General features: G+C 25.7%; 1 protein-coding gene across 3 annotated transcripts in view; it reads right to left on the reverse strand.

Moving 5' to 3' along the window:
- LOC123261658 (neural proliferation differentiation and control protein 1-like) overlaps window positions 1–17,216 on the reverse strand; it is a 228,987-nt gene that overhangs the window by 193,916 nt on the left and 17,855 nt on the right. Inside the window, exons 1-2 of one of the 3 annotated variants that reach the window (XM_044723360.1) lie at window positions 3,516–5,475; window positions 2,069–2,981 (exon numbers count right to left, since the gene is read on the reverse strand). The exons of the other annotated variants lie outside the window; for them this stretch is intronic. Coding sequence (XP_044579295.1) covers window positions 2,578–2,981; window positions 3,516–4,119 — 1,008 coding nt within the window. The 5' untranslated portion in view covers window positions 4,120–5,475 and the 3' untranslated portion in view covers window positions 2,069–2,577. Of the gene's footprint in view, window positions 1–2,068; window positions 2,982–3,515; window positions 5,476–17,216 lie in introns of those variants that run through there. 3 annotated transcript variants of the gene reach the window in all.

A 17,216-nucleotide genomic window follows, 5' to 3' on the forward strand; every position in this document is an offset into this window, starting at 1 on the left:
TTTCTGTGAGAATTACAGCGAAAATCTAATTCATAATAAATTATATGTCTAATCGTTGAAAGAAATTTAATTCTCTGAAAGAAAAGTCTCCTAAGATTTTTTTTCTTGATATCAATATTTACATTGTTATTTCAAATTATCGTTTACAACGATTCAATATTTAATTTATAAAATGACAGTGAGAATATTGGCTCTATGAAAAATTTTAATGAACAAAAGTTATGAATTTCTTGATTCTCTAAAATAAATATTTGTTTTTTTTTTTTTTTTTTTTCCAAAAGGCAAATATTTTCATCGTTATTTGCAAAATTTAGATTAATTATTCACTATAAATTTCATTCATTATAAATTTCACTTTGAAAAATACGGTAAACATATAGGTTCTAGGAATTGATTAAGAGTTCATAAATTGTAATAAATTAAATTTAAAAAAAAAAACCATCTTATTGTTTTTTCTTAGAATCAATATTTTCGTCTTAATTTCAAAATTATTTTCGACTGCTGTTCAAATTTGAACCACTCAAAAAATTCTAATTTTATCATTACAGCGAAAATATTGGCTCCATTGAAAAATTTTACAAACAAAAGTTTCAGAAAATTTAATTATTTAAGGAAAAATACGTTCTGTTTTTTCCATAACACCGATGTTGTCATCGTGATTTTCTAAATTCAGATTCATGATCAACGAAAATTTAATGCATTCATTACAAATGTGATGAAAAGTTGTAAGAAATTGAATGTTCTGTAAGAATAATTTCTCATGATTTTTTCTCAGGACCAATATTTTTGTCGTTATTCCAAAATAAGTTTCATTATTTTCAAAACTTTAATCATTCATTATTAGAATCTTACTTGTAGAATGAATAAAAAACTACTGGTCCTATAAGAAAATTTATTTGATAAAATTACGTCATATGAATCATTATTTCAAAATTTCGATAAGAATCAGCCCTACTCATGATTTTTTTTATTTAAGAAAAAAAGTTTTGTAATTATTTACAACTGAGGTCCACTTATAAATAATTAACATAAACAATATCGTAAAAGAAAATAATTCAAACAATTGGTAAAGCAACAATTAAACAATATAAATAATTAAATAAACAATATCGTGAAAGAAAAAAATAAAAATTTCGATACTTTTGTTGCCTTCAAAAATTGGAAAAAATGTTGACTCATGTTTTTACATAAAATTTCTATTTTATCTTTTTTTGTTGTATTTTTTTTTTTTTTTTGAAAAGTACATAAAAAAACGAACAATTTAAGAAAAAAAAGTTGAACATCACAATTTTCTAAAAAACTTAAATTTTTTTTAAATTTGTGAAAATTATGGTAATCAACTTTTTTGTTTTTAATTGTTCAGTTTTTATGAATTTTTCAAAAAAAATATATCAAAATTTTCAAAAAGAAAATTTCGTTAAAAAAAATGAACATTAAAATGATGTACTCCACTTATAAATAATTACCAAAAATTTTTTTCCATTGTATTTTATAATTCAACAATGAACCTTTCAGTGTTCCAAACTATTCTTCCATTGAAACCGTGATGTGCTCTATTACTTATTTAAATCATCAAACGAGAAATTAAATTACAATATTTGTGAAAACCTCTATAAGCTTTAAATAATAATTAATAACAATTTTGTGATTTTAATTTTTTTCGGGGTCTCTCGAAGAAACTGAAGAATTTAACTGTATCGTTTAAATGATAGAAAATGGTTTACAAGTAATAAATAGAATTATATTTTTTCAACTCCAGTTTCTTTGATTGAAATTTTTCGAAATCTATTTCATAAATTACTGTCAAAACTATCTCCAGCAAATTTTAATTATCGTACTTAATTGAATAACGAAGTCTAATTTGTCAATATAAAATTTATTTATTTATTCTCAGAGTTAACAATGCATCAGAGCATATTTATATTTAACAATTTCATATAAATAATCTTTTTTTTTTTTTATTGAAAATTAACATTAAATGATAAAACTTTTCAACAAGCAACATTTATTAAATAAAATAATTGATAAATAGATTATAACGGTGTTTTTTTATCAACGAATTTTGAGAATCATTTTTTAAGAAAAAAAAAACTCGAATTAGAACAATAGCAAATCTTATTAGTTGAATTGATTTTTATGTCAATACTGAAAATTATTGTACTTGCTTTACTTTTCAATAATATAAATAATTATCTTATATTAATCTATTCAATAAATGTGTTACTTGAGTCAATTCTCATTGAGCCAAAAATAGTACGTTTACAATATAACAACCGCATGATAATATAAGCATATCAATTATGATTTTATGTCATTTATAGTAGCTTATTAATCAGCTATGACATTACTGCTTTTTTTTATCAATTTGCTTGCGAATAATACTTCGAATATAATCAATGCCAACGTCTTTCAATATTTTATCATTTTTTTTTGCTTCGTCACAGGTTTTTTTTGAAAGTAAGTGACTTTTTTCAATGTTAGAATCAAATATATATTTGATGTGGTGCTTCACCTTACCATTATCAGTACTATCTTTTAATTTTTGAGCCTTGTCTTTCAGTTTCATTTCTTTTCTTTTCACATTAGACGCAGGATTTTTTTTTTTGCTTTAGAAATCATTTTTGTTTTGGCACTGGGTATTAGCTTAAAAAAATTGCTAAATTTTGTTTTTATAGCAGGTATGTCACGATTAGTTAGAATGTTATATTTTTCCTTAAATTTCCTGATGACAGTCAAAGATGGATACGTTTCTGTTCTCAAATATTCAGCAAAATACTTTGCAAATGCTTTTTCTTCGTCCTTACTCCAACGAGCTCGACTTATTTTTTTACGGTCAGTCGAATGATTACTAGACCTATTTTTATCATGAGTTTTATGAATTTGTGGCGCTTCCTCAAGAGAAGTATCAACAATCGGATTGATCACATTATTTTCACAAATCTCTTGGTTTATGTCTGATGATTTATTGAAATTAGATGTACCTAAGAACAAATTAATACTGTATTATCGAATTTTCATGATAGCTTATAAAATCGACATTTAAATTAATGCATTTATGGTTGATTTAAAGTTAGATGTAAGATGAAAAAATAATAAAAAGTATGTAATCATAATTTAAAAAAAAAAAAAAAAAAATAATATCAAATAATCACATTAAGAGCTCACTAACGTAGCTCTACTTATTTAACCTTATAATTCTTATTCAACTATTAGCATTTAAGTATCTATAATAATCAGAATATTATTAACTGAAATATTAATCAGAGTAATGTTGACGAACTGATTTAGTTTATAATTATAAATTTTTAGAAAACCAAAAATTTTTTATGGAAAACGTTTATATCATTTAAGAACTATTAAGATTTGTTAGTAAACTTTTTATCTATTAAGCATCAGTCTATTTTGAGTACAATCACAATAATAAATCTGGATTAAGAAAAAATATTTTCATTCGCAGTTGTATTTATTAAAAAAACTTTATCGAGTTATTTTTATTTAAAAGTAATATTAATTACCTGGATTTGCAGAAATATCTGATTCGGTAATAGTTGAATCCATTTCGATTGATCCTTTAGAGTTATTACACGATTCATTTGGATCTTGAGCTTTAAGTAAAATAGTGGACATATTCAAAATATCAGCTCTCATACGTTGCTGGTAAACTTTCTTGTGAATAGCAACGTTATGTCCAAGATAGTCAGCTACTTTTGAAGTTGTTGTAGAATCCAGTTGCATCTCAGAGCATTTGGTTGCAATTTGTTTGCGCAAAAATGTACCACGAAGCAACTCAAGATTATCTGAGCCACATTGCTCCGATAACTTTCTCATGACATTACAGGCACTCAAGTGGGCATCTTTGTAATAACCAGCTATTCCAAACACGAATGGATTTCTTGAAGATACACGAGCATTTTTTCGATGCTTAATAACGAGATTAATTCCTTCCCGAACTTTGGTACTCAATAACAGAGGTACACTTTTGTAGAACTTTCCCCGAATGACAGTATGGCCATATTCTTTCGCCTTTTCTCTATCTTTTTTTGATAAAGATTTATACCCTTCATCTCCTTCTTTAATAAATTGCATCTTCTTGTAGTCATCAAACTCGAACCGTTCCATTTCTCCAGCTCTCTTACGGTTGAATAACTGTAATTGAATCAGCGCAGCTTCAGAGAGATCACGCCAGGCTCAAACTGAAAATCCTTGCTCTAATAGTTTAATATTATCATCTATTTTCTTATCTAAGAAAATTGAAAATCGACGTATATCAGTAGTATTAGGAAGCTCTACAATTTTCTTTCGCTGTGTCATTAGTCGAGTCTCTTGTACAGTACGGTTGATTATATTTGCAAATCCTTGATTACATAGTGATAAAAAATTTTGGACTTCTTTTTTTTCATTTTCTTTGTTAATAATGCACTCGTTGATTAGAATTTGCCCGATTTTATTGATATTCGTAGTGATTTCAGAAGCTCTGTCAGGCACCTTAAAGTAACCAGTTTCTTCATCTAATCCAGCAAATTTATTTATTGTTTCAATCACCTTATAATAATGTGCTGGATTATATATTGAAGCAAAATCACTTATAGTTGAATCTGTTTCTTTCATGACTACAAGAAATCTAGCTAGCAAACTCAGTTTTGCACGAATCATTTGAGCTAAGTTACGTTTTTTGTATTTTGTGCATTCTTCATTTCCGAATAAAATAATCATAAGATCATACCGTATTAGTTTTACATGTTCTGTCAACTTCATGTAAGGGATAATTTTATGACGCATAGCATCGGATGCTCGTTGATGGATTTGTCCCTGGATACGTCGAGCTTTGGCTAGAATACCTTTACTACTCTTGGCGCCATCTTGACAAACACGATAGTGATGACGGATATTATTTTTTGAGTACCAGCCCTTACACTTACTGCAAACAGCGTAATTACTGCCTCCTTTTTTCGACGCTTTATTTGGACACCGCGCCACTTTTATTAATCCAGGTTTGCTATCTTCTTTTCTTCCCTGCTTCGTATTGAACAATTCCTTCTTTTTCTTAGAATAGCTATTTCATTTAATCTTTCAGCACACTTCTTTTCTAATTTTACAAAACTTTTTACTTCAGGTTCGGTTGAATGCACCATTTCTAAATGACGTGCAATTTTAAAATATTCTTTCTTACAAAAGCAGAAAGTATCTTTTTTTTTATTTCCTCTCTTAGTAGTTAACTCAGCTTCCACATCACTATCATCCCAGCCAGCACGTCCCGGAACATTCAACGAACAATTTAAAGTTGAGGTTGAAGTATTTTGCGAAACGTTGTTAGTTTCATCGATATTTTCAGATCCAGTGTTTTCATCATCTAAATTTTCTTCATCGGTTACATCAGCTACCAAGTACCCTCGCGGTTTTTGAAATACCGTAAATTTTCGGTATTAATGCGTTTACTGTAAATTTACCGTTATAATTCTGAAATAATACGGTATTTCTGTGGTCATTTTGGCCAGTTTTTTTACTATAGTTATACAGCATTTCTACCGTACTTTTGCTGCAAAGTTCAGAAATAATACTATAAAATTACTGTAAAACTCTAGAACTTTTACCGTAAAAAATCTATGTATTAACTATAATATTACTATAATTTTACAATAATAAAATCGTATTTCTACGGTAAAAATACTAAAAATATACTGTAATTTTACCGCATTTATACTGATATAATTAAAGATATAATGCTTTCTACCGTAAGATGGACGGTTGTGTTTATTACTCGGTGAGTCTTATTAGGTGACTGAGTAAATAGATATGGATAGTTTCTCTGATAGCTCAACTGGTAGAGCCTTCAGCGCGTAACTAAATGATCTGGGTTCGAATCCCGGTCTAGACTAAAAAAAATTATTAATAATAATAATAATCGAGAAATTAGTTTATCAACCTCTTAAAAATTATTCATGATAATTTATAATATTATAAAAAAAAATTTTAAGCTATCGAAAAATAGTAGTAAAGCAGCATATTTTTGGTATTTTGCCGGTAATAGAAAGTAGGGATCTTCTTTTCCGGTTTTTTGCTGCAATAGTGCCGCATATATACAGTAAATATGCGGTATATTTACGGTTTAAATGCTGTAAATATACCGTATTTTTCTATTGTGTTGCCATAAATATTCTGAATTTATTTCGTAATTTTTTCATAATAATTCGAAAAAAAAACTGGCTAAAATAACTGAAGTATTACGGTAAAAATACAGCATTTCTCGTATAAATACCGAATCTTTACAGCATTTCCAAAACCGTGAGGGTAATCTTCATTTTCAATTGATTCATCTGACTCTACTGGTTCATACGATGAATCCGAATCTTTAGACTCACTGTCAGAACCTATAAGATTAAAATAATTTCATTAGTGGTATGTTTTAATTAATTGCTTGAAAAAATTATTATTGATTGAGTTAATTTCTTAATAACTATTAAAAATATGAAAAAATTTTATCATTAAACTCATTTAAACAAATGTATGCTAACTGTGATTTGAATTACTTACTGTAGTCAATTTGCAATTTTCTTTGCGTATTTTTATCATAGCTTTTTTCAGGTTCAATTGCATTAGTTTCGATCGTGTTCCTCCGGTATTCTATATTGTCTGTGTTAGTTCCATTTTCTGGCTGAAGATTATTTTCATAAGTAAACGGTTCTTGCTCGTTTTCAAATAAATAATTGTGAATATCTTGTGTAGTTTCTGTCTCAATTGTGAGCTCGTGCCCAATTCCAGTTGTATTCATATCAATTAGAAAATTATCTAAATCACCATTCCTTACTTGATATGAAATATTTGCCGGGTCAATGGTTTCAAACAAATCATTCGATATTTCATATAAATCAGAACTGACATTTATAGTATTTAATAATCTGTCGGAGTCATTAAAATCTAAAATAAATAAATAGTACACATATTTAATGTTAGTCTTAATATTTGACTTGGTATAAATGTCATTATTTTAATACAATATAGAAACCTGAATTGAGTTAAATAATGTTACATAGTCTTTTTGTTTTTAGATACATGATATTATCTATTCCTAATAAGACATGATAAAACAGGTGAAAGCATATATATTGTAAACATAAACCAAGTTTTTTGAATTATAAATTTGTAAAAAATACAATTTTAGATAATGTTAATTACTTTCAATGATACATGTTTAATCTAAATCAAATTAAATTATTTTTCTCAACAAAAATTTATTAGTCATATTGCAGGTATGTAATTGGACTGATAATTGAAGAGTTTAACAATAAAATAGCTATTTTGAGACTATTTATCGCAAACAATAAATGAATATTTACTTAAAAATAACTATTTTATTAAGAGAGAATACCTACGATTCTCAAAAGTAGAAAAACGGACGTTTTTTATTTTTTTAAAATCAGTACAGCAATTTTTTTCATGAACTTCTGAAATAAAATTAGTACTTTCTTTCAATAGTTGCTGTTTTATTGAATCATCTATTGATTGACCTATAAAATATTGTCAAAAAGTAAAAAAAATCTGTTCAAGACTAACACAATCGAATGTTTATAATCGTTTGACAAGTTTATGATAAAATAGAATATATGACCTCTTGATTAAATTTATATAAAATAAACTTCTTTCTCTGTAAGACAGTAAAGACTCTATGGTATTTTTAAGAACGATCAAAAAAACTCTTAGAATGAGCAAAAAAAATTTTTAAGTTTTATTTTAAAATTATTTCACAAAATCAAATGAACAGAAAAAAAGAAACTGCTACAAATTATAGCAACTGAGAAAGCTCATTGAAAAATTATTAATATCAAGCAGTGTCATTTTAAAAGGAATAAACTCACCACCGTTAGGATTCAACTGGACAAAAGGAGTGGATTTTGGAGATTCACTAAGGATAATTTTGGATAAGATTATTTGAGGTTCATTAAGATTTAATTTTTCACAAATATCGTACAATTTTGTGCGATTAGCTAAAATAAAATTATAAATTTGAAATTAGTCATAAAAACCTAAATATCTTTCAACTAAAATATACCTAAAAATTTCGAAGACTGTAAACACAAAATTTTTTAACCCTAAAAATATAAACAAACATACACTCGCAGGAGTTTTGAAATTTAATTTCAACACACTAATAATTTATCTTTATTTATAAAGTAAATTGTTTATTGAAAACAACAATCATTTGACAGAACATTTTTTTTAATAATAAATAATTTGAAAAAAATTTTTCAGAAATTTGAGCCAGATATTTTTGTTTATTTTAAAAAAGTGTCTTGATATTTAATTTTCATAATGGAAATTTTTCCATTAAAAATTAAAAAAAAAATTATTATATATTATTTTACTTCAATAACGTGAAAATAATTTGTTTAAGAATAAGGCTTACAAAAATACTTAATGTTTCCGCAAATTATTTTTATTTTTTTAGGCTGAGGTTAATCGGACACTAGCGTGTATTTAGCGGGTACTTAGCGTGAGTTATAATCTAAGATAATTTGGAGTAGACATTTAGCGTGAATATAATATTATCTGAACTGTGAGCTTTTATCTGATGGACTTTAGCGTGAATGGAAGCTTTTATTTGGATTTCAGCTGGAAATTTTCTTTTAATAATCAATATGATTTGTTTTTTACAATTATTTGCATAAATTTTATTGAGGACGTAATTGTATATGTAATTGTATATAATAATTATAAAATTCACCGTAACATATATTTTTAATTTTCACTACAAATAACCTTATAATAACATTGCATGATTTTTTGTTATGTTACACCAGACAAAAAATATACAACGTCGTTTGCTCGGTGTAAATAATGAAGTGACACAACAGTATGTCACATCAAGCAATCACTCTCGGACGCAACCGCCATCTTTTTCTTTTACCCGGGAAAATTCAAATTCAAAATTAATATTAAAAGTAAGGACGATTGAAATTAAGATAGATCAAATTTTTAAACAATACAGTGGAAAGCTAAATTTTTAATGTGTCATTAATATCAAATGACATTAATTATACCCAAGCGTAACAAAAAAAATGTTAACTTTCTAATAGATTTTACTCAACAAAAAATTAGAAATAAATAATCCTCAACTTAAATTATCAAAACATGCAAAAAAAAAAAAAATTTGTGCCGCTTGGGCATGTGAAAAAAAAATCGAAAAAAAAATTTTGAGCAATTAATTATTGAAAACCGGACTTTGAATCTTTTTTTTTTTTTTATCTTAAAATAATCTGTGAGAAATGATTTATACAGATGAAAGTTTTTCGTTTCCTTATATTTCGTGTGTTAGATGAGATTATAAAAAATAAATATATTCGGCTAATATTAACTATTTATTACACGTTGAGAGTCCTATTTTTTAAAAGTAATTTTTCAAAACCTTTGTCAAAAAAAAAAATTTATGTTTGTTATTTCATACAGAATTAATTTCGATTAATAATACACTAAAAATTCAGCCCGTTGTGTCTAAATTGTTTCTATATTCTATATTTCTTAATGTGAATTCTCCTTATTTTTATTAACAGGAATATTTTTATTTGAATTTTTCAGGATAATAAGTTATTATTGGTTTATATTTTCAAGTGTTAAGAAATTTTGTTAAATGGTTTATTTTACGGTAGGTATATTTAAAAATTTAGTTTTTAACTTGAAGCAAAGTTAATTAGTAAAAACTAAAAACTATATATGAATCAGAATAAAAGTTGTTTCATATTTTTTGAATGAAAAATTAAATATTGGTTCTAAGAACTTTTTCAAGTTACTTATATTCTTTTAGTTTTTATTCTGTTAAATAATGGTCAATAATTTTTTATTTAAATGAATCATAATTTTTTTCTGATGACATATTTGACGAACACCTTTAATTTAAATCAAATATTTTCAATGGTAATGTAGAACGCAATACCATTAGAGCACAAATTAAGTTTCTAGTAAGAAGTAAATTTTCCATAGTAACTTTTTATTTATTCTGTTATATATGTTTTCTGGTATATGCTTGATATATTCCTACATCAAATGTAAAAATTTTACAACTATTGCAAAAAAAAAATACAATTTTATCATTAATTAAATTAATTGATACCTCAGTCCCTGGATGATTATGTGCAAGATTTAAAGTGCTAATCCGAAGTACCTGCGCATTCAGAGGTTTATTAATTTGAATAAAAAATGGACAGTTACGCTTGAAAGAGCTGAAAAAACAAACAGTTATTAATTTGGTCTTATAAATTATCGTGAAAAACAGATAACTGTTCATAAATATTGATTAAAAAGGATTAAAAATCATAAAATTTGAATTGTTTTCAAAAATTTCAATTCTTTTGTTTGTATCTATAGATATACAGTATGCATAGAGCGACACCTTTTCAATTCTTTTCAATCGATAATTTTAAAATAATAACTTAACTCAACATACTTAGTTTGACGAACTTCAGCTTCACTTCCGTGATAATTTTTACCGAATTTGCATTCATATCTTATTGTTTTATAAATTAACCTGTTTCTATTTTCTTCACTGTTTTCGTCGTCTTCACGTAATGGTATACGATTTCGATTGGAAAGTTTTTGTTTTTCATATTTTTCGTAACGCATCACAAGTGTGTTCAACTCGTCATAACTATAAAATATTTGTTTTTTAAAAAAATACTTACTCATGGAACTTGCCATTGTTGATAAATGGTATTCAATTTAATTATTTATTCGCTTGCTGCTGTAAATACTTCATTCACGCTGGAGTTGTGCGGCTCACGCTAGAGCTAAATAGATTCACGCGGTTCATGCCAGAGCCCCGCGAATTCACGCGGCTAACACTAGAGCTACGCAGATTCACGCGGCTAACGCTAGAGCCACGCAGATTCACGCGGCTAACGCTAGAGCTACGGAGATTTACGCGGTTCACGCCAGAGCCCCGGATGTTCAACCAGACTTAGATAATAATAATGATGATAATAATAATAACAAATAAAATTGTTAAATGAAAATTATATTTATCACTTTGGACGTTAATAATTAAGATAAAAATATCATGAATATCCATCAGTCCTACGCGTAGTAGGCAAATCATTAGTTATTATAGTTACTTTGAAGCTAATATCAATGATGCTGAAGTTAGTTAACAATTTTTGCAATTTTTATAACAAATAAATCACACTAAAAAAATGCTTCTAAAAATTTTCACTAATAATTTTTTGTTAATTTTTACATGTGAAATTTTTTTATTAAATTTTTTTCATAATAATTTTATTGGTATAAATTTATTAAAAAATTTCTAATAATTGTTAATTTTAGATTCATTAATATTAAGATTCGATTAATCTACAGGTGAATCGCAACTTGAATAAATTTAATTTAATGTTGAATAATATATCGACATTAAATTATCAATTTATCTATTGGTGCAGTGCTACATGAGTGAAACTATAAGAATGTTGTCTTTGATATCACTACCATAATATCAGTTATTACTTCCATAATAAATTTTTTCTAAAACAAATTTTTCTCACATAAATAGATAACTGTTAAAAATGTATACCACAGTAAAATTTTATCGCGTTAAAAATTTCATAAGGGAGTATAAAAATTATATATCCTTATGGCACCCGGGAACCATAAGGGCATATAATAAAAAAAAATCTGTTTTTTTCTCTAGCTCCAAAAAAAATTTGTTGTTCGGAGACAATTTTTTTTTTGCAATTCTGCACGTTATATTCAAAAATATGTTGATTTCTGAAAAAAAAAATTTTTTTTTATACGCCCTTATGGTTCCCAGGACCCACTTCGGATGCTATAAGGGCGTATGAAAAAATTTTTTTTTGGTAACCAATGTATTTTTTTATGCAATGTGCAAAAATACAAAAAAAATTTTTTTTCTAAACTAAAAATTTTTTTTGGACTTAAAGAAAAAAACAGAATTTTTATTATACGCCCATATGGCTTTTCACTGGTACCTTTTGCCGGTATATACCTTTATGGCATCTGAAACGCGTTATATTACTATTATAATATTATTATTATTGAAGTAGTTATTAATGTGACAATGTTTATTTTAAAAAAAATTTATCAAATTATAAATAACTTATGTTATTGATGATATAGACAATTCAACATTAATATAGCTTCATATGTGGTGAATTTTTTACTATACACCTTTTAATATCAGCATTTTTATTTTAAATAATTACTAATTATTGTATTTTGTAAGTTTTAAGTCCTATACAATGCTATAAAAAAAATAATCTGGATATATTTTCACTACATAAATCGATGGTCGAATTATAAATAAAAATTATCACTATATGACTTATGACACCCAACATCAGAGAGCATTTCATATTAAAAAACCTAGCTTACGGAATACGCACTGATAGAAGGATTTGTTTATAGTTAAAAATATTTGTTAATATTTAACAAATCATTTATTAGAGACCACTTTTTACTCCTTAACAAATATTTGTTAGTTTTTAAAAAGATTTATTAATACTTAATAAATGAATATTATAGATTTATTAAACACAAAATAATCAGTTTAAATAGTAAGAAATATTTGTTTAATACTAAAAAGTGCTCTATAATAAATGATTTGTTAACTATTAACAAATATTTTTTAATACAAATAAATCCTTCTATCAGTGCGGGTGGCTAAGAAAATTCATAATAAAAGTAAACAAAAAGTTATTTTACAAAATTTAAGGTATTATTATTATTTTGAGAAAGCAAAAAAATTATTCCATGTTTTTGTTGATTTCGTAATTTTCGTAATTTGAATTTTTACTGTAAAAAAGTGGGCAAACGGGGTCAGTCATTTACAATTAATAACGCATTAAAAATTCAGATTTGAATCTTCAAATCGGCAGTAACACAGCTGTCATCCAGATTACTAAACTCTGTGACATCCTGTACTCCACCAAAATAATTTAATAACTTAAAAAAAAAAAACTTTACAAACTTTTTTCACTACTCGATACTAACTTTATTCAACGTTAAGTTCACTTAGTATCAAGTGTACTCGATGATATCTCGACTCAATAATATATTAGAAGTGATAGCGGGCTTTTAAGAATCTCTATTTAATATTTTTTTAATTAATAATATGTTTATTTTGAACTCAGGTACTTAAATTAGAAAAAAAACTTTAAATCAATAATTTCATTTTTAAAGAATAAAACTATATTGTTTTACAAACATTATTCGATGTCACTTTACTCAATTAAACATAATTTGTAAATAGTAAATAATAAATAAAAATTTTTTTTTAATTTATTAAATTATTTTATTGGAGTACAGATGGCACACAGCCGAGAAATTTCAAGTACAGGTTTTGTTTTTGCCGAATAAAATATTAAATAAAAAAATATTGAATAGAGATTTTTAAAAGCGCACCATCACTTCTAATTAAATATATCATTGAGTCGAGATATCATCGAGTACACTTGGTACTGAGTGAACAACGTTGATTAAAGTGATTAAAGTTTTTTTTTAAGTTAAATTATTTTAGTAGAGTACAGGAAGTCGCTGAGTAATCTGGAGGACAGCTGTGTTACTATCTTCAAATCAATTTTATTTATGCTCTAATGTTTGACCCATCTTAATATGAATTCTAATATTTATTAAAATGAACTTTCTATTTGAATTTTCCCGGATGAAAAAAATGGCGGTACATTCTGGGGGAAAAAGTGATTTGAAATTTAAACACACTATAGGTGGATATTAAATGTCATGTAGGTCATGCAACAACAATCAACATAACCTAGGATGAATTGACTGTTTCTTTTTTTAATTAAAAAGTTTGATATTTATCTATGGTTAAAGACATATTCTATGTTTAAAATAATGTAAAAGCTTCTGTTCACGCTAAAAGCTCAGATAATTTAATACTAACGCTAATTCTTCAGATAATTTATCTCAAGTGCCAGTCACGCTAAATTACCGCTGTAGTCACGATAGTGTCCGAATAGCCTTACCGATAAGAAATTCAATAAATTTTTAGTAACTAATAAGTTTCTCGCAATTATTTCATATCACTGAATAAATCTTTTTGACTGTTTACTAAGTGTAACTTGGTAATAAGTTTTATTGGAGTTAAGTGATGTCACATATTAATGGTTATCGACATTAATTATATTATAACGCTTATGTTATATAGACGATAGTACATTTTAGATACAGTTATGACTATATTTTTCCAGAAAATTTATGTTTGATTATTTAATTGATAGTAATGTGTTATAACTCATATTGATAGTTATATTCAAATTTTAAAATGAAATGAAACTTATTAATGTATCTTATTAAACTCTAATGATTGAACAAAAAATTATGTCCTGAAATCTGCCACACGTCATTAAAAAACTTATCCATGTATTTTTGAATTTTTAATCAATTACTGATAGTTCGTTGGTTTTACGAAATACAAATAATAATTGATGGAAAGAATTTTCAAGTATATACTTAATATTAATTATAATTAGAGTTTGATAAAATCATAGGTTGGTTATCATGATTGATAAGTGTATACATTTATAAATACAAATTATTGTTACAATTTATTTGGATGATAGTTTATTTTAAAAGAAATCATTAAATGTATGCGTTTGATAAAATAAATAATTAAATCAAAAATGATTAAAATTCTAAGATGTAATATAATCACAGCAAATAATACAAACACAATACTTAATGAGAACGTATAATTTCGTTTACTTGTCAATAAAGTTCTTGCAAATCTATTAGCTTGGTATAATTTGTTTAACTTTCTCAGTTTTTTTCGCAAATTAATGCTTATTTATAGAATTATTTGTAAAGTAATACGCAAATTTGAATAGAACTCAAATTCTATAGATTAAAAAAACTTTTTTCTGAGAATGTCCTGATAGCTGCCATAGTTTACAATTTCTCTAAATATTGATGACTTACGAGGCTTTAAAATCGAATCTACGAAACGAAAATCAAATTTAGTTCTCTAATAAATTGTTTAGCAATTTTATTAGATTATACTAATCTAGTATTTTTTCAAACTTTGGTATTGTTACAAAGATTCCCGAAATCTACCCCAAATAAATTTTTAATTCTGGACATATCTGATTGTGCAATATAAAATTTCCTTTATTAAGACAGTAATTGATCAATGTTGAGTTAGGTATTCTATAATTAATTTATTCGTGAAGAGTTTTATTTCGAGTTTTTATTCTATGAAATGTAACTATTGCTAATATTTTATAAGTACATGTGACGTTAATAACTTCACAATGTGAAATATTTAGACAGTCATTAGTTAACTATAATTCGGTAATTGTCTTAAAATTGGTAATAATTAATGATAATCAAGTTGAAAAGAACATTTTTTATACGTTATAAAAATTAAAAATTATTTATTAAAAAATGTCCTGGGATCTACCGTTACATATTAAAATTTTTTATGTTTGGTTATGTTTACATAACATAAAAAGTTACAAACGTGATTCTGTAATAATGAGTATTAATTTTTACTTGGAGTAAAAATTTTTAATCAGTTTCTCAGTTTAACTAAAAAATATTGTTACTTTCATTTTATTCGTTTGTAGAAACGTACTGTAAGAAACAGTACAAAAATGTTGATTCGAAATGTCCTGAAATCTACCACAAACCTATGATAATTTTTTTTTTCTTAATCTGAAATCGTAAGCAACGATAAATCATGACTTGTGATTTATTCTATCTATTCGTGTTACTCAGAGCATTACATATACATTTACATATATATGATTATTGTTATTTGTCTTTAAACTATTTTCGATCATACAAGTTGCTTTTGTCATTATTAAGAAGAATAAAATATTAAAATATGAATTACAGAAAAAAACAATATTTTAATATCAGCCAGAAAAAATGTGGAAAATCCAAGAGAACACATGACTTTTATATAATGCTCATTTGATTTTTTTGAGAAAAAAAATCTAAAAAGAGAACCTTGCAGATCACCTCTAGAATTTTACTCAAAGAAAGTTATCTATTGCACACTAAAAGGAAAATATATAAAATAATTTAATTGAAAAAATTAAAATTTACGATGAGCTGCCTTTAATGATTAATATTGTGAGCTTAAATTTTCAGTTGTTCTTTTTCGTCACCTAGAACAATATAATATTTCCATGGTACTGAATGTAAAAAAAATCAGTTTTCTTTTTTGGCCTACCCTAATACATAAGAAACCTATAGATTTTAATTTCATATAAATTATTAAGAAATAATACTTAATTATAAAATAATATTCAATCCGAGACCACATGTTGTAGTTTTAAAGCTTGAAAAAAATAATCCCGATTCCTAAATTATTTTGTTTGTTGTAATTAGAAAAACTTTTTTTATTAAAGGTTCTAAGAAATTAAATTTTCTATCGAAACTATTTCATATTATTGTTTCTTAGGACTAATATTCTTGCCGTTATTGTAAAATTAATATTCACAGCAATCAAAAGTTTATAATACTTGAAAAATTTTTATTCTGTTATTACTGTGAGAATATTGACTTTATAAAAAGATTTTCCAACAAAATTTATGACGAATTTAATTTTTTATAAAAAATATCGGGCAAAATTTTTTCTTTTTTTCAATATTTTTGTCGTTATTTCAAAATTTAGGTTCCCAATTATGGAAAACTTAAATTAATAATTAATAAAGTCCTATCCCGTGAAAAAATATTTTGATCAGGCTTGATATGAGCTGATAAGGCCATATGAAAATTTTTGATAAATTCATATCTGGCCTGATATGATCTGATATGTCCATATTTAATTTTTGATATGTCCTGATATGGCCTGATATGAAAATTGGCCATCTCAAGTCTGATCAAGCCTTATCAATTTGATATGTCTATATCAGACTTGATATAGCTTGATATGCTCATATATAATTTGACATTATTTTTTAATAGGTCCTTATATGGCCATAAAACCTTATAAAGTTATATATACTTAGATAAACTTGAAAAAAAATCTCTGATCAGGGTTGATATAACTTGATATGGATTCCTACAGTCTGATATACTCATACCCTTATCAGTACATAAGTAGTCGATATACTCATATAAAGGCATACCCGAGTAAAAAAAACTACACAGAATTATGTATGATTCATATATAATTATATAGAGGTATATATAATTCATATAGAATTATATAGATGTATACATAATTCATGTACAATTACATATGAGTCATATAT

Source organism: Cotesia glomerata, linkage group LG3 (genome assembly GCF_020080835.1).
Source record: "Cotesia glomerata isolate CgM1 linkage group LG3, MPM_Cglom_v2.3, whole genome shotgun sequence".
NCBI lineage: Eukaryota > Metazoa > Arthropoda > Insecta > Hymenoptera > Braconidae > Cotesia > Cotesia glomerata.